Raw genomic sequence first — 19,577 nt, 5'->3', positions numbered from 1 at the left:
GCTCTTTGGTCAGCCCGAAACTTGATGATCTACCAGCACATGGAGATGTCCGTGGGAGAATGCTGCCGACTGGCACATTCTTGGTTGCAGGAGTACGTGCTGGGGGACGCACTGAAACTTGGTGCAGCCACCGCAAGGGCCCGGTGGGGAAGGACCACAGTATAGGTTTCTCCACCCGTGGGAGTGGGAGGGGTCGGTGGGCGGGGAGTATACCCCTCAACAATGATATGCTAAACTGAACTACTGGAGTGCCACGTGGGTGGCTATAAGTACGGATATTTACTGAGTATAATGGAAACGTATGTAAAGGATGAAAAGTTATTGAATGGTTTATTGCATATATTTATTTTTGAATAAAGTATATTTTGAAATAAAAAAAAGAGGAAGTGACTCAAATGTGAATCAAAGATGACGTTTACAAGGATGAGCTTGGGAGTGAAATAATTAACATATGAGGAGCATTTGATGACTCTGGGCCTAAACTTGTTGAAGTTTAGAACAATGAGAGGGTTGCACTGAAACCTACCGAATATTGAAAAGCCTAGATAAAGAGTGGACACACACAATGGTTCCAATAGTGGAAGAATCTAAAACCAGAGGGTGCAGCCTCAAAATAGAAGTAACATAGAAAACTTACAGCACAATACAGGCCCTTCGGCCCACAAGCCCTCTATTTTTCTAAGCTCCATGTACCTATCCAAATGTCTCTTAAAAGACCCTATCATATCCGCCTCCACCACCGTTGCCGGCACCCCATTCCACACACTCGCCACTCTCTGAGTAAAAAACTTACCCTTGACATCTCCTCTGTACCTGCTCCACAGCACCTTCAACCTGGGTCCTCTTGTGGCAACCATTGACTATCCATATGATCAATGCCTCTCATCATCTTATACACCTCTATCAGGTCAACTCTCATCCTCCGTCGCTCCAAGGAGAAAAGGCCGAGTTCACTCAACCTGCTTCCATAAAAACAGAACTGAGCACAGTACTCCAAGTGGGGTCTGACCAGGGTCCTTTATAGCTGCAACATCACCTCTCGGCTCCAAAATTTTATTCCATGATTGATGAAGGCCAATACACCGTACACCTTCTTAAGCACAGAGTCAACCTGTGCAGCTGCTTTGTATGTCCCTTTCGAACAGAGATGTGGAGGAATTTCTTTAGCTAGAGGGTGGTAATCTGTGGAATTCATTGCAACAGATGACTGTGGAGATGAAGTCATTGAGTATATTAAAAGTTGCAGATAGGTTCTTAATTCCTAGCATTACAAGGAGAAGGCAAGAATTGGGTTGGGGGTAAAAATAAATTAGCCATATTCAAATGGTGGAGCAGGCAAATCACCTGATTTTTCTCCTGTGCTTTGACCAAAATTTAAGCCTCATAATCCAGGGAGGTAAATTAATGCACGATTTAAAAACACATTTTGCAATTCTGAGGTGCAGGACTGATGATGACACGCTTATCAGTGACAATAAGAAGAGGAGATTTTGCACATCGCTGTTCTTTTTTCCCCTTCTGACTGCCTAATACCCACTCTATCCCAACCATCATCCTGGAAAGAGAACATTTCAGTGTACTGCAGGCATGTATAAAAACAGTGGGTCTGTCCAATGCAGATGACTGAGCATAATTAAGCTCACAAGGCTGTGGATGTTAGCTGGGAAAGAATGCTAACATCGGTTTGCTTATCCTCCCAGTGGATTTGTAGGTTTTTGAAGAGACATGGCATCTTTCTTGGTGTTTTGATGTGCCTGCTATAGGGAGTCCAGATCTAAAACGCATTTCGAAGGACAGTGATCAGTAATGTGAGCCACACACAAACCGCTGGAAGAAGTGCTCCGGTTTCGTCCCACAGTCCAAAGATGTACTGGTTGGTAGGTTAATTGGTCATTGTAAATTGCCCAATGATTAGGCTAGGATTAAATCGGAGTATTCCTGGGTGGTGTCATTTGATGGGCCTATTCCACATTGTATCTCAATAATTCAGCAGGTCAGAAAGCATCTATGCACAGAAACTGAATAGTCAACATTTCAGGCAGAGTCCTTTTATCAGCATTAATGTGATGAGCTTTGAAATCCCAATGGCAAAGGGGAATTTCACCGTTTACCTTCAGCAGGGGTTCCTGAAATATGGCTTATATTTGCCAAAGGCTCATTGGAACTTTTACTGGCAGAGGGTGGTGTCAAACATTGGAAAGCAGGTTTGTAGAAAACCCCTCCCTTGCTGCTATTGACAGCAAGATCTATCTTTGCTTTTTCTTCACTGAGACACAAAATCAGAAGTGCTGGAGTCTGGAGCAACAAATAATCTACCATGCTATCCATCTCCACATCCAGCACATTAGTCTGTCATTTCCACCAGGTGCATAGGATTACCTTACTTGTCATGTTTTCTCCGTCCCATGCCTTTCTGCCTTCTCCAGGGACCTCTCCCTCCGTGACTCCCTGATCCGCTCATTCCTTCCTCACCCATTGCACTTTGCCCTACACTTGCAGAAGGTACAAATGCTGTCGTCACATCCACGGAATGATATAGTCTTTCCAGGCGAGGCAAAACTTCACCCCACTTCCTCCAAGCTCATCTACCGCATCCAGTGCTCCTCATGTGACCATCTCAACATCAGTGAGACCAAGTACAGATTAGGTGACTCACTTGCAGAACACAATGGCCATTCCCAAGCTCTCAAGTACAATTCCCCTTACCAATCCCACACTGGCTTATCCATCCTCACCTCTCACCACTGCCAGGGCAAGACTCAACCTAAGCTGTGCACGTGTGTGCGCACACACACGTTTTTCAATCAGCGCACAAAGTAAATTAATGTGCGCACAAAAGGTTACCTAAAATAATGTAGTAATTAATAATTATACTTATTGAAAATAATCTTTTAGCTGAATGTTTCTGTTAACTAGTTAGTCAGTTTTTCAAATACCACAATGCACATCACTAATTTACGTCACCTCACCTTTCCTGTTCCGGTTTGTACAGCTGCATCACGGTGGCAGCCATCTTTGGCGGACAGTGTTCATATTGTAAAGTTTACAAAGATCTGTTTCAAATCCCGTAGATAGCTTACTAAGTTTTTATTGAAAAAGATCAGTCAAATGACCCTGTGGCTAAATACTGTCACAAGAAATTGATAAACATCACATACAGAGTAGCTTTACAGGCTTTAAGTGATGTCTTTGATGAACTGGCTGCACTGTGCAAGATTCTGCAAAAGAGTGGCCTGACACCGATTGATTCACTTCATTTTGCGTGAGGCAAAATTAACAAGGAAGCAGTATCTGGGAGACACTGTTTCGTGGAGTGACAAAGTTAAAGTTTTGCTAAGCCAACAACGTGAAGAAAACGTCACAGTAGATACAAGTTCACTGTTGACTATTACAAATAGTCTTTGTGTTCATTTAGAAGGAAGGATTCCTGAAGATGAGGTACAAGAATGGTCAGCTTTTGATTTCTCCGCAATTGCAGGTTGTGACTTCACATTTGGTGATGAACAAGTTAATGCCTTATGTCTAAAATATCATGATTTTCTAGCTGAAAATACTGTAAATAGTTAGACAGTTGAATGATTTCAAATTTTCCGTGCAGGAAAAGAAGTAAATCCAAACTGATTTCAAACTTTGCTCAAATGGTGGCATTTGTACTTCAAAATGAACAGTTTTGCAACCTTGCACAGTTGATGGATATTGGGGGTACCTTTCTTGCGTCTAGTGCAGACTGTGAGTGAGGTTTTAGCCTAATGAATCAACTCAAAAACAAGCTGAGAAACAGTTTAGGTGAATGTCATTTGGATATGTTAATGAGAATCAAAAGCTATCAATTGGATGGAAGTTCTATTAGTCTAGATACAGTTTACAAAGAATGGGTAAATGCCAAAGACAGGAGAGAGAAAAAATAACTGAGGACCTTAAATATGTATGTTATTTTGTTGTTATTCTGTGCAGTTTTATGTCAAATATTTTGTAAACCTACATAAACTGGGCCATGTGTGCATTCAATGCGCACATACTTCTGTCACAGGAAAAAAATTTGCACAACGTAAGATTTTTGCGCACACTGACTACTAAAAATTAGAGGGAACGTTGCTCAACACAAACCACAACACTTCATATTCTAAACACAAGAAAATCTACAGATGCTGGAAATCCAAAGCAAAACAAACATAAAATGCTGGAGGAACTTAAGCAGGTCAGTCAGCATCTATGAAAAAGAATAAACAGCTCACATTTCGGGCTGAGACCCTTATTCAGGACTGAGAGGGAAGGGGCGAGATGCCTTCATTTTCTACACAGAAGAGATTCTGCAGATGCTGTAAGTCTTGAGCAATGCACACAAAATGTTGGAGAAACTCAATGGGTCAGGCAGTATCTATGGAGGGAAATAAACAACTCACCCATCATCGTTCAGAGGTAATCCACTAATTATGTCTGGTCTGATGAAGGGCTTCAACCCAAAAGTTGACAATTCCTCATTATCCTCTCTGTAACCCACCCCCAAACTTGCTGCTCAACTTTGAGTTCCTCTTCACTAAAGAAGTCCATGATGGCTAGGAAATGCCTGCCAATGAACATAAATGTAAATAATGTCTACATATTGCAGCTCACCAACTGAGGTACGATACCATGAATTTGGTAGTTACTCACAGGTTGAATAGTTTTCAATCAGTTTTGAAAAGTAGCTCCACAAAGTCTGTTGGAGGGAACGTGCCACATTGCACTGTGATAGCTGGAATAAGTATTGTACCACTGACACTGTTTTGATTGACACCAACCTTCAATGAGATTTGCTCTGTTGCATATCCAACGGCTTGCATGAAAGCAAACTTAAGATGGATTTCTCTGGACATGCAAAATTTGAGGAGAATGCGGCACTGTTGCCCCCAATTAATTGAGTCAAAAGCTTTTGAAGGCTCAAAAATGTTGTCAGGATTAGTGGTTGGTACTGCTCCTTGCATTTTCTCTTGGAGTTGTCACTCATTTTCGAAATAAAGCTGAATTCTAATTTATCATCAGAAAAGAACAACAGTAACTTTAGAACCAAAACATTTAAAGTGAAATAGGCCGCTGAAGACGATACTCAAGGTCAAAGATCAAGTTCAACCCAGGTTGAACCACAGACAAAATTGGCCAGTTATTAGCAACCTTAAATCCATTTCTTGATTGTTATCCTCTTTTAAGACTAATCTTTGTCCAAACCTTTGGTCACCTTCAAGGTGTAAATTTCTTTGCTTCCATGCACTGTTTCTTTCTAAATGCATTTGCTCAAAATATTTTGCCACTTTTGAAAATACAAGTACTATATAAAATCAAACTGCTGTTAATTCTACAATATCTAAAATTAGGGCAATGTTTTCATTAAAATTATTTAATTGCAAGCATAATTGCATGAGTAAAATGGACTTCAAATCATTTTCACAATTTAACACATCTTTGTTTGAGAGGAGGAAGCAATTTTCACCTCAAAGTGTGGCAATTTACAGGACAACTGTGACAATGAGACTCGTATCTTACAAATGTCAGCCCAAATATCAAGGAAGCCAATGGCAGGCCAGCCATCTGAGAAGGAGCACAACAAAGCAAATTTTTATCCATAAGTAACATGTATTTTGCACCCATGAGATAAAAGTGCCAGGCTCCATTCAAATTTTCTTTCTCTCCAGCTCAGTGTAACACATTTGAAATTATAACAACCACCAGTACAGCTATCTCTTGCCACTAATGAACTGAATATACAAGTCAGATATGTTTTATTTCTCCAAGACAGTACTCAGGCAATGTAACATTCTCACCTTCCAACCACTGCCAGCTTCTCTGTAATAGGGAAAGTTGTCACAGATCCACTGATAGATCTCACTAAGTGTCATCTTCTTTTTTGGGGAGCTGTTAATAGCAAAGGTAATGAGACTGGCATAACTGTATGGTGGTTTGCCATCTTTGTTCTGTGCATCCTGGTCCAGAGTAGTGTTTGGATCCAGAAGGGAGGTCTTCTTTGTAACCCCGCCACCAGCCACATTCTGAGCAGCATCAGCTTTCTGAATGGCTGCCCTCATCGTCAGCTGTGGCAACCAATCCATGGACGTCAGGCTGCTCTCCAGCTCTGACGTCATTGTGCTGAATGTCTTCTCCACCAGCTCCCAAATTAATTTGTAATCCACACAGTCAGATCTTCCTCTCTCAACAAAGAAGCCACACTGCAGGTAATTCCAGGCTCTTAAATCACCGCAAACAGAACGTTGTTTTATTCTAGAAGAATAAAAGAGATGGTTATAATTCTGTTCAAGGAATACATTCAAAAACAATTCACTTCAGTAAAATTAACCTTAGCTTTGCATTAAATTTAATATAATGAAGAATTTTTTCATTGGGCTTTCCTACCATAAAAAAATGTTGGCTAGAAATGCAAAAACTGGGTATGGCAACAGTTGCTAAGCTTAATCCTTTAGTGCTATATGCAATAGAGAAAGAGTCATGCACGTTTTTATCTGAGTGCCACTACTGTAATATTAACTTTTCCGCCACCCACCCCACTAAGGCAAAGCATGAGCATTTCAGGTTAGCCACATTAATAACTTAAGATGTCACAAGTACAAATGTTGATTGCAATATTAAAGTATAAAGGGTATTTTTCATGATTCAAATGGTTATCCAATTCATTTTGAGTTTTTCTTCCTGTGTGGTATGTCTTGTCCACTGTAACCCTGCAAGTATTGTGTTATTGATCATAATGGTTATCCTTTCTCCCACTATTGATCCTGGTCTTTAACTTTCTACACTCACTCTGGGCTCAAAGAAATTAAAGAAAATTGGAGTTGGCCATTCATCCATTTGAGCCAGTATTACCATTCAGTACCATCATGGCTGAACATCCAAATTCTGTAACCTCTTCCTGGTTTCTCCCATATCCTTTCATCTCTATTGTCGTAAGAACTATACCCTATGCCTCAACACATTTAATGATGGCCTCAAATCCCCCTCACCCAAATCTCTCTGAAACTCCACCTTTCACTGTTCAGATAATAAACTGCCTTCCTCGCTTTGCCACCGAAGTGGATAACTCCTCATTTCTCCACGCTGTACTGCAGTTGCCATGTGTTGCCCAACCACTCAACCTATGCAAATCCTGGAGTCTCTTGGCATCAACCACACAGCTCAAAAATGCAACTAATTTTGTGTGATCTGTAGAGATATTACGTATAATTCCCAGACCTAAATCATTAATTTCATAAACAGCCCTACAGTGTTACTAATTATTGCCTACCACTCCAAAAAGAGACCATTTACTCTAGTCTTTGCTTCCTGATAGCCAATCTGACCCCTATCCCATGTGCTTTCACTTTGCACTTATCTGTTACGTGGATCCATGTCCAAAACCTTCTGCAAGTTTAAATATACAATATCCATTGGTTCTCTCCCATGCACCTTACTAGTTACATCAATCAAGAACTTCAAATTAGGAGAGCATGATTTCTCTTTTACAAATCCATGTTGGCTTTGACTGACCCTGTCACTGACTTCCAAATGTTCTGTTATAGATGGATAGCTATTTTATTGATCCCAAAGGAAATTACAGTGTCACAGTAGCATTACAAGTGTACAGATATCCAAATATACAAATATTAGAAGAGAAGAAATAAAAAACAAGTTACCTCAAACAGTCTAACAGGAAGGGGTCATCACTTCCCCAGCACATTACATCTTATTACATCTTTTACATAGGACCCCTCATACTTTTCCCATTACAGTTATCAGGCAAAACAGACAATAATTTTATTTTCTCCCTCCTATTACAGTGAAGTTACATTAGCTTCCCTCCAAATAGTGGTATGTGAAAATACAAAGAATTTTAGAAAATGGCTACCAGCACATTCACCGTTTCTAGGGCTACATCCTTTGTTCTCAGAGATACAAACTGGAAATTTATTAGCCTTTCATTTCATCAGTTTCCCTATAACTTCTGAATAATTTCTATTTTTTCCTCACTACTAATACTACTTACACTAACATTTCTGGAAGGTCATTTGCATCTTCCTTTTATGAAAACAGAACCAAAATATTTGGGCATTCCGTCCACCATTTCTCTGATCCCTTTTATAAATTCCACTGTTTCTGTCTGTGAGGGGCCTACATTTGTCTTAGACATAGCATGGCAACAGGCATTTTGTCCTGAGTTCGTACCAACATTCCAGCACTGATTTTTTTTATACTAATTCTACCTTAGACTATTTTATCCACATCAATTCCAGCCAGATCCTACCTACACACAAAGATCAATTTACTATGAACCTTACAAGCTGCACACCTTAACCCACTCTACTCTCTCTATACCCATGGCTGCGCGGCTAGGCACAGCTCAAATACCATCTATGCTCAGATACCATCTATACATTTGCTGACAATACAAACATTGTTAGCAGGATTTCAGAATTTGAATGATCTTTATGGCAGGGTGTACAGGTGCCAGATACATCAGCTAGTTGAGTGATGTCACAGCAATAACTTTGCACTCAACATCAGTAAGACCAAAGAATTGACTGTGGACTTCAGAAAGGATAAGACAAGGGAATTCCTCATAGAGGGATCAGAAACGGAAAGAGTGAGCAATTTCAAGTCCCGGGTGTCAGTATCTCTGAGGATTTAACCTGAGCCCAACATATCAATGCAGCTACAAAGAAGGCATAACAGTGGCTATATTTCATTAGGAGTTTGAAAAGATTTAGTATGTCACCTAAAACACTCTTACATTTCTATAGTTGTAGGATGGAGAGCATTGTAACTGGCTACATCACTGTCCAGTATGGGGGGGGGGGGGGAGGGCTACTGCACAGGATCAAAGTAAGCTGCAGACAGTTGTAAATTTAGTCAGCCCCATCGTGAGCACTAGCCTCTATAGTACCCAGGACATCTTTAAGGAACGAGGCCTCAAAAAGGCAGTGGTCATCATTAAGGACCCCCGTCACCCAGGTCACGCCTTATTCTCACTGCTATCATCAGGAAGCAGGTACATTCAAGAAGGTACATGCATGGAGGCACACATTCAATTCTGGAACAGCTTCTTCCCTTCTTCCCATCCGATTTCTGAATGGACATTGAACCGATGAACACTACCTCACTACTATTTATTTCAATTTTTGCACTAATTATTTAACTATTTAAGAAATATATACTTACTGTAATTCACATGTTTTCCTATTACGTATTACTTTGTACTGCTGCCACAAAGACAACAAATTTCACGATATATGCAGGTGATATTAAAACTGATTCTGTTTCTTTGATTTGTGGAAGGAAACCAGAGTACCCAGTGAAAATTCACAGGATCAAGGGAAGAATATACACACTCTACACAGACACTCACATCACTGAGATAGAGACAGCAGGTCTATTAGCTGCAGCACTGTTCTGTTTAAATGTTCATTTTCACTAGCTTTTTTTTCCACTTTGCACATCTTTAGAAGCATTAGTGTCAGTTTTTACATTCCATATAAACTCACTCTATTTTCTTCCCCACCCACCCATCCCTTCCCTCTTAATTCATAACCTGTTTCTCTGAATTTAAAACTGTTACAAGTTGCTGCTTTATCAAGCTAACTTATGCGTCTCTTCCCTGAATCTGATACCTTCACTAACTGATCTTGTTAGCCATGGATAAGCCAACCTGCCACAGAACAGTAACACCACGGACAATGTTTCATATAGTTTCAGGTGTTCATCCTTCCACATAGCCAGAAGCGAATATGCCTAGCAACTTTATCGAATTGCCACAATGATTAGAGTGATTATGATTGAGTTTATTAAACACCACAATCAAAAAAATGGGGAACGAAAAAAAGAGAAAAGGGAGTGGAGAGAAACTGGCCGAAGTTAGAGAGATCAATGTTCATGCCATCAAGCTGGAGAACTTTTTTTGTAAATATGCCAAGATAAATGAATTGGGAAATCTTGGAATTATGTTTTGGAGGAAAAGCCAGTGTTGAAATTGAAGTCTGCTTTTTCTTCCCCAGTTCTTCAACTCAAGTTTCCCCCCACCCCAACAATTAACCCTCAAGTGAAAAAGGAACTAGTGCTTATGCTAATTAACCCTCAAGTGCTATTGTAGTTTTTGCTTTTCACAACCTTAATAATTCAGCAAGGTTACCCTTTATAAAAGCTATACCCTGCTCTGCTCATGCTGACACTGATTTCTTAAAGCAGCAAATGACTGAAATAATTTTACACACAGGTAAATTTATTGTTACAGGCAAACTTATGTATGAAATGATCTGTCCAGATGGCATGGAAAGAAAAGCTTTCGCTGTATCTCAGTACTTATGATAGTAATAAACTAATCACCAAGTAGAAAAAGGAGGCGGAGGGAAGCACAGGAAAGTAGAGATGGTCAAAAAAATATTGTTACAACAACAAATACAAAGTACAAAAACCTGGAAAATAAAAGATAGCATCAATACCTCCACAGATAAAATGCTGGAAGAACTCAGCAGGTCAGGCAGCATCTATGCAGGAAAATGAACAGATGGTGATTTAAGCCAAGACTCTTCATTCAGGACTGAAAAGAAAGGGGTTAGAAAGTAAAGCACAGGTGGGGGGGGGGAGCAGGAGCCTGCAGGTGAATCCACATTACAAACGCCTTTGGAACTCAGCAGGTCAGGCATATGCATTTAGAATTATACAGAAATATAAGTAATTCAACGCTTTGTGAGAGGTGACCAAGACAAGGGGTACTACAGAAAGGAATTTTTTTGAGCAAGGATAAATAGCTCAGCAGAAAGGGTGAAAACATTGCAGAAAATGGGATGGCGGGACTGTCATATGTTGAAAGATTGGAGTGACTGGGCTTGTATACTCTGGAATTTAGAAGGCTGAGAGGGGATCTTATTGAAACATATAAGATTATTAAGGGATTGGACACGCTGGAGGCAGGAAGCATGTTCCCGCTGATGGGTGAGTCCAGAACCAGAGGCCACAGTTTAAGAATAAGGGGTAGGCCATTTAGAACGGACGAGGAAAAACTTTTTCACCCAGCGAGTGGTGGATATATGGAATGCTCTGCCCCAGAAGGCTGTGGAGGCCAAGTCTCTGGATGCTTTCAAGAAAGAGATGGACAGAGCTCTTAAAGATAGCGGAATCAAAGGTAACGGGGATAAGGCAGGAACTGGATACTGATTGTGGATGATCAGCCATGATCACAGTGAATGGTGGTGCTGGCTCGAAGGGCCGAATGGTCTACTCCTGCATCTATTTTCTATTGTCTAAAATGGACAGAAATCCGTAAATATCCCACCTCTGGATAAGAATAGGGAATTAATTGAAAGGTTACAGTGATTAACATCGAGAGGTTTGCAGAAGCAGATCAAGCCGAGTCACAAATTAACTATAAATGGAGATGATTCTGAATGCAATCATCTGAGAAACATTCCAAAATTAATAAGGATGTGGATAACAAAGGAACTAGATTTCAGACAAAACTAGAGACAAGAAAGGATCAAAAAAGTTCCAACTCTCAAGGTGATAAAAGTAATTCACATGGAAGTAAAAAGACATGGTAATCAGATGACGTTTCTTTTTATCCATGGGCAACATTATATTTCACTGACTGAGACGTCAATGTGCTACGCAATTTTTAAAATTTGATTTCATTTTCCCACCCAATTAATTATAACTCATAAAGCAAGCTCTTCCCTCAATTGCTATTGCCACCCCACCCCATCCCCTCCAACAGATGAATAGAAGTCTTTGAACACCCAATAAGCCAAATGTTTCCAAGGAAGTAAAACTAGGATCAACCAGACAAGACATGAAACCTACTCAATATTGAGAAATTTATGATATCCTCTTTGATGCCTTTATGTATATACAAAGTGTCACCCAAATAGAATAGCATACAAAAAATCTGAATGTACCTGACATCACACTATACCTCATACACACCCAAATCTGAAAGCTAAAGGGAATCCTTTTGAAAAAGTGCACGTGGCACCAGAGCCTTACACCACCCTTTTTTTTTAAAAAAAAAGGAAAAGCATTTAATTCATCAACAATTGTCAGGAACCTCTTTAGCATAGCCTTAGATTGGGAGAGGAGATGTTATGGCTAAGTATTTAACTGGGGAAGTGGGAGGTGGCGAATTGGATACTACTGGGCAAGAACTTGTACTCGGATGTTAATGGCAAATGTGGAAGCTGTTTAGAGAGCACTTACATGGGGATCTGGATAAGGTTGTCCCATTTAGGAAAGGACGGTAGGGTGAAGGACCTTTCTTTTCCTAGAGTTGCATGGGCCAGCCATTGCTCCAAGCAGGAAATTTATTTATTTATTTAACACCAGAAAAATAACGTAATATTCATACAATGAATACTTTGAGTGAAATTTGAAAAATCACATACTTTTGATTTTACGTATTAATTGAAGGGTATAATGAAATACAGTACAACATAGAAAATTTTTCATGTTTCATCAACCTTTTCTGGTCTGTCTTAATTACAAATCCCTTGACTATAAACACCGCCCAGATTAATTTTACAGTCAGATTAAATATGCCTTAATCCTAAATAGATTATCCAAATGTTCCACTTCTAGTCTGTTTCTGGATTTTAATTTGATTGAATTCCTAAGACTAAATCCACATTCACAGTTAGCACTAGAAGCTTTTAATGTTCCAACAATGTCAACAAGAATTGGAAGGAGAATTGTCAACAATTGACAGTTCTTCAAATTCTTTGCTTCTAAGCACATGGTCCAACATGAGTGAATGTCTAAATTGAACCAGTCTTAACTTTCTCAGAAACAACAAATTTGAAATCACAGTACTGCAGTGATATTTTTGAGGCAACACTTTCCTCGTAGTTCATAATAGTACCTGAATATTATTTTGTAATTTGAAACACAGTAAAGCACTAAAATGTTTCAAAGGTTGTGGTATGTTTATTATTTAGAAAATTTATGGATTATACTTATTAACAATTAATTACCTTGCTTCAGTATTCTCCAAAGAGAAGGCCCTTGATGGATGCAAGGTCAGGATAGAATAGGCCAATATGCCAGAACATGTTGATATCAAGAGGATGTAACAGACGTTGACTACTGAAATGTTACATTTATCCAGTTATGTTATATGGCTCAGAATGTTGGGCAATATTTAGTAACATGAGGAAACAAATTGAAGCAGCAGAGATGTGGTTTTTGAGGAGGATGCAAAGAATATCATGGACAAAACGAATATCTAACAAGGATGTCATGAACAGAGCAAACACAAAAAGAGAAATAATGTATGAGATCATGAAAAGGCAACGTAACTTCATTGGACATGTGATTAGGAAAGAGGAGTTAGAATGCACGGTAATTATGGGAAAGATTGAAGGAAGAAAGCAAGAGGAAGACAAAGACAAATAATGATGGAGACAGCAGCCAGAGAACTGGAAATGAATACCAATGAATTAATCCACTTGACCCGACACAGGAGTGTGTGGGTCATGGGAGTCAAAGTTCAAACTGGGCACGGCACCTGATGATGACGACGACAATGAACGCTGTAAAATCACTAGGATAGATAACAGCAGGGGCTAGACAGGATAAACCTCATTACTATGGGAAATGAGGAAAGAGATTGCTGCACCTTTGGCAATGATCCTTGCATCGTCACTTGGCATCTGTCAGAAGACTGGAAGGTGGCAAATGTTATTCCCTTGTTCAAAAAAAGGTAATAGAACTAATCCTGGGAATAATAGACCAGTGAGTCTTACATCTGTGGTGGGTAAACTATCGGAGCGGATTCTTTCAGACGGGACTTATGAGCATTTGGAGAAGCACAGTCTGATTAGGGATAGTGGGCATTGCTTTGTGAGGGGCATGTCGTACCTTATGAACGATGGAATTCTTCAAAGTACTGAACTAAACAAATTGATGAAGGTAGAACAGTGGATGTGGCATATTTTAGTAGGTATTCGGTTCCCATGGTAGACTTAATCAAAAAGTCAGGAGGTATGAGATCCAGGGAAACTTGGCTGCATGGATTCAGAATTGGCTTGCACACAGTATGAATATTAAAAAGTGGCGTGCATTCTGCCTGGAGGTCCATGACAAGTGATGATCCACATGGGCCCCTACTCTTTGATTTTTATAAATGACTTGGATGGGGAATTGAAAGTGTAAGTTGTTACATTTGTAGATGACATAAAAGTTGGTGTTTTGGATAGTGTAGAAGGTTGTCGTAGGTTATTACAAGCCATTGACAGAATGCAGAGCAGGACTAGGAAGAAACAGATGAGGTTCAATCCGGCTAAGTATGAAGTGGTACACTTTGGGAGATCAAAACTTGAAGGCAGACAACAACGTTCTTAAGAGTGTGGAGGAACAGAAGGATCCTGGGGTCCATGTCTATATCTTCCTCAAAGCTGCTATGTAACTTGATATAGTAGTTAAGAAGGCAATGGTGTGTTGGCCTTTATTACTTGGTGAACTGAGTTCATGAAGCACCATGTAATGCTGCAGTTTGATAAAACTCTGGTTTGGCCACACTTGGGAGTACTGTGTTCAGATCTGGATCATCTCATTATAGCAGGTATGTGGAAGCTTCACAGCAGGTGCAGAGATTTATTAGGATGCTGCCTGGATAAGACAGCATGACTTAAGAGGAAAGGCTGAGCCAAATGGGGCTTTTCTCTTTGGAGCACAGGAGGATGAGAGGTGACTTTATAGAGGTGTATAAGATAACAAGAATAGATAGAATGGACAACCAGTGCTTTTTCCCTCCCAGGGTGGCAGTGACTAATACAAGTGCAAATGAAGTAAAGAGCCAGAGCCAAAAGTTCAGAGAACAAGGGGGACAAGCCAACAAAAGGAGTCAAAGTGTGGGGCATCAGAAGTTAGGAACATGAGTATGTTTGCTGCCAGAACTGGAGTCTGGAGTGTTCGCATATTTCCCGCTCCATTTAATGTCAATGGGTTCACTGAAAAATTTATTATACTATATGTTTAAATAACGGTGATATGTTGAGGCTCATCCAAAAAGTATCATCCAAAAACCTGAAAAATCTACCAGACTGACACCAAAAGGCCTAAGGGTGCCAAATTATCACAGTTTTAAATTGTAACCCTACTTTTATTAGGTTAAATCACAGGTATCTCCACTCTTTTTGCTGAGTAAGTTAACTTTGCTGTACAATACAGACCACATGCTAACTCTATTTTTTCTTGTCCTCCTTCCAGTACAATAAGTCAGCGCGGCATTGCGAATCAAAACAAGAAAAATCTCTCAATGATTTTTTTTAAAGTCCTGGAGTTGAACAGCAAGCAGATTTAGCTTTTGTCAATGTAGGACATGTTGGTCCTGGGAACATTTGACATCTCATACATTTGCACTTTCTAGATCAATAACTCAAGATTTTGCAGTGTAGAACCATTTACTCCAGAAATCCAATTCAGATAGTTCTCAAATTATTTTGTACTAATAGAGAAAAGGGTGATATTTTTTGGTTTATTCAAACTGTAGTTGAATCTCACAGAAACAGAGGCCCAACAACCAAGAGATAAGACTACTCATTTTACCCCAATGTCAAAGGAACAAATTTCAACACAGGATACTGATTAAGAGTTAACAAGTAAATTACCTGCATAATAAGGATATTCATGGCAACTTAAATGCAATTAAGAAAATGAAAAGCACATCACCAATATAGTCCACAGAAATGGATGTGTCTTAATAAATGAAACACATCAGAAAATAGGAGTAGGACACGCTGCCCCTTAGAAGTTTGCCCTGCTAGTCATACGATCATGGCTAATTGTCTCAGGCCTCATCTCTTCTCCTTTGCCAGTTCCCTAGAACTATTAATCCCCTGATCTTGCAAGATTTATTTACTTCAACTTTTAATAACCCCAACCACCTCCCCCATTATAAGCCTCCACAAACCTCTGGATAGCTGCATTGTGGTAGGACAAACTTTCCAACCAATTAGCTTAATTAATCTCTTTTGGATTGTTATAATACCAATATATTCTTTCTTCCTTCCATAAAGAGATCAAAACTGCATTTTCCTGGCTGTTGCTTCACCAGTACTTTTTTGTAAAACTCTAACTCACAGAACAATTTCAAGTGTGGCAAAAAGGCAGAAGATGTAGTTTTTCTTGGTCACAAAATAATTTGACAAACTGCTTTTAAAAAGGGTTTTCACTTGCTCCATTCATCCAAGCCCTGCACATGCTCAAAGTTTTAATCTCCAATACCAGATTGTCTAATAGGATTCTTCAACAGCCTGGCAGCCCAATTGTGCTATATCAACTTAAACAGGCTTTCTCCATATTGTCTTTATATTTTTATTTTCTTGGCCTTGGTATGAATAATTTCAGATTTCCTAGACATCAAATGGTTCTAGCAGCCAGGCGAAAGGCAAACACAAAGAATCAACTACATTTTGACACTACTAGGCCTTACGTTAAGCACCCCACTTTCAACACATCACGATTCCAGAGAATTCAGATGATATTAAAATGTCTGGGTTATAAGCTTTTATCACTTTCTCTTAAAACCTTTTGAAGCATAACAATAGATTTTGGAAGTTAACCTTAAAAAACAGTATTAAATTAAAAACCACAAGACAGAGGAGTAGAATTAGGCTATTCAGTCCATCAAGTCTGCTCTGATATTCATTCATGGCTGATTTGCTATCCCTCTAAACTCCATTCTCCTGCCTTTTTCCCATAATCTTTGATACCCTGACTAATTAAGAACCCATCATATCCACTAGAGATATACTCAATAACTCGGCCTCCACGGCCATCCGTGGCAATGAATTCCACAGATTCACCACCCTCTGGCTCAAGAAATTCCTCACCTCTGTCCTAAATGATTGTTCTTCTATTGAGGTTGAGCCCCCAGAACAGTGGGACACAGAGTCAGGCACATTTCCCCATTTTGGCAAATTGCTAGTTATTCTTGAGAAATGTTATAAAGAAGTGAAACACTTGATTTGCATCGCGAAGTCTCTCAAAGATTAGCATTTTGATAACCAAATAGAACTGGAGCTCCACCCATTAAACAAACACTAAAGGTAGGGTAGGATGTTTAGTCTTTTGGAAGGCAGGGGGCATTGCTAGAACAACATTTGCTTTGTTCAATTCTTACCACATCAAATATTACAGCAATGGTCTACCTGGATGGAATGCCTTACAGAGCATGTAAGATCACAAGAAATGGGAGTTGGCCAACTGGCCTTTTGAGCCTACTTTGCCGTTCATCAAGATCACACCTAATCTTCTGCCTCACACTATATTTCTTATAATCCAGTAATTTGTGTACAAGAACACACGAGTCCATTAAACATCAAAAATATCTAATCACGAGTGATGGGAAAGCAAGCCCATAAAGAAACAAATAATAACTTAATCATGTGGAAAAATACAAACTGGCTGTTAGCAGCCAGTTGAGGAAATCAATATTCCTGACCACGTTTAACAGGCTGGCAGCATGAGCAATTTCAATCTAATGGAGAGGAAATTGAAGTGGCTGACAGTTTCAACTTGGATCAATGATTAACACCATAAGCAGTAAGCAGTCAAGAAATCCAACAAAGAATTGTTCTTGGCAAAGCAGCCATGAAGGATTTAGAGAAGATCCTCCGGAATAGGAATCCATCTCTACATACAAAGATTCGACTTGCACAGGCGAGAGTGTTCTCAATAATATTATCTGGATATGAAAGTTGAACGGTAAAGGAGGATAAGAAGCATATCAATGCCTTTGAACAGTGCTGCTGGAGAAAAATACTGCACATCTCATGGATCTCTCAAAGAACAAATGAATTGGTCCTTGATGAAATCAAACCGTCTCTCTCTCAAGGCTCAAATGACAAGACACCGCCTATAGTACTTTGGGCATATCATGCAAAGAAACAGCTCCCTGGAAAAGGATTTCATGCTTGGCAAGGTGAAGAACAATGGAAAGAGTAAGGCCACCAATCAGATGTTTGAACATAATAAGGACAGCTACAATGTTATCAACAATGAGCCACCTTTGCGAGGATCGAAACTCATTTTGAGCAACTATCCATAGGATCACCATGAGTCGACGACAACTCAATGGCACTTAACAACTTGCAACAGATATACTATTCATTTTAAAGGCTGAAAGCACGTACCACCAGGCTCAAACTTCATTCCTGCTGTTATAAGACTATTGAATGATTCCCTAGAATGATAAAGTGAACCCTGAACCTCAATCAACTGTATGATCTTGCACCTTATGTTGTAACATAAAACTGCCAATTTCAAGGCTGGTATATTAGGATAGACTTTTTGTCCAATGACTGCTACATTTAGTTCACTTGCACTGAAAATATTACAGTCTATTGATAACTATTTAGTTGAATATTTTGGCAAAGATTGAAAAAAATGTTCTCCACCCTTGAGCAGGAATAAATATTAGAATTGAATTAGAATTAGAATTTTATTTCTTACATCCATCTCACAACATGTTGTTGTTGTTCAGTCATTAAGTAGAGTCTGACTCTTTGTGACCTCATGGACTCCTGCACACCAGCCTTCTTGTTGGAAACTCCCTTTCTAAGATCCCTCAAGGTCATACACATTGTCTGAGTAATATTATCTATCCATCACAGCCTGTTATCTTCTTTCTTTTATATTCTGTTTTACCAAACATGAGTCTTCTCCAAAAAATCCCGTCTTCTCATGATGTGGCCAAAATATTTGAGCTTCTGACTCATAATCAAGCCTCCCAGTGAGCAGTCTGCCTGTATTTCTTCAAGGATCGACTGCTGGATCTCTTAACACTTTCCTCCAGAATCCAAGTTCAAAAGTGTTGATTCTTCTGTATTCAGTTTTACAAATAGTCCAGTTCTCACAGCCATACATCACAACTGGAAATACCATAGACTTGACTACAGATCTTTGTAGACAATGTTGTGTCTCTGCTCCTCAGTATTTTATCTAAATTTGTTTTTGCTGCCCTCCCTAGAAGTAAGCACAGTTTAACTTCATGGCTGCAGTTACCATCTATAGAAATCTTTGAACCAAGGAAGAGAAAATCCATCACTGCTTTCACTTCCTTTCCATTTATTACCACGGAGTTAATAGGGCTGGTTGACATAATCTTGGTTTTCTTAATATTGAGCAAAAAGCCAGCTTTTGCACTTACTTCTTTCATTTTAATTAGAAGCTTCCTCAGATCCTCCTCACTTTCAATCACTAGAGTGGTATCATCTGCACATATTAGGTTGTTAATATTTTGTCCGGCAATTTTGATTCCAACATTTGAGTGAGTCCTTTAGACCAGCATTCTTCATGACTTGTTCAGCATATAGATTAAATAAGTAGGGTGACAGTATGCAGCCTTGTTGTACTCCTTTCCCAATCTTGAGCCAGTTTGTTGTTCCGTGTTCAGTTCCGTCTTGATCTTCATACAAGTTTCTCATAAGGCAGATCAGATGTCCAGTATCCTCATTTCCTTAAGGATTATTATGGTCCACACTGTTGAAGGCTTTAGAGTAGTCAATAAAACATAGAAAAATACTTTCCTGGATTTCCCTCGATTTCTCCATTATCCAGCGTAAGTTAGCAAT

The 19,577-nt window shown here is 39.4% G+C and overlaps 1 protein-coding gene across 1 annotated transcript in view; it reads right to left on the bottom strand.

Moving 5' to 3' along the window:
* The window catches only part of foxj3 (forkhead box J3), a 168,752-nt gene that overhangs the window by 94,212 nt on the left and 54,963 nt on the right, over window positions 1-19,577 (bottom strand). The window contains exon 3 of the mRNA XM_072245167.1: window positions 5,799-6,252. Within this exon, the coding sequence (XP_072101268.1) occupies window positions 5,799-6,116 (318 nt within the window). The 5' untranslated portion in view covers window positions 6,117-6,252. The remainder of the gene's footprint in view (window positions 1-5,798; window positions 6,253-19,577) is intronic.

The sequence above is a fragment of the Mobula birostris genome, chromosome 27 (assembly GCF_030028105.1).
Source record: "Mobula birostris isolate sMobBir1 chromosome 27, sMobBir1.hap1, whole genome shotgun sequence".
Taxonomy (NCBI): Eukaryota; Metazoa; Chordata; class Chondrichthyes; order Myliobatiformes; family Myliobatidae; genus Mobula; species Mobula birostris.
The sequence above is the reverse complement of the archived record's forward strand: the minus strand, read 5'-3'. Positions and strand labels throughout refer to the sequence as shown.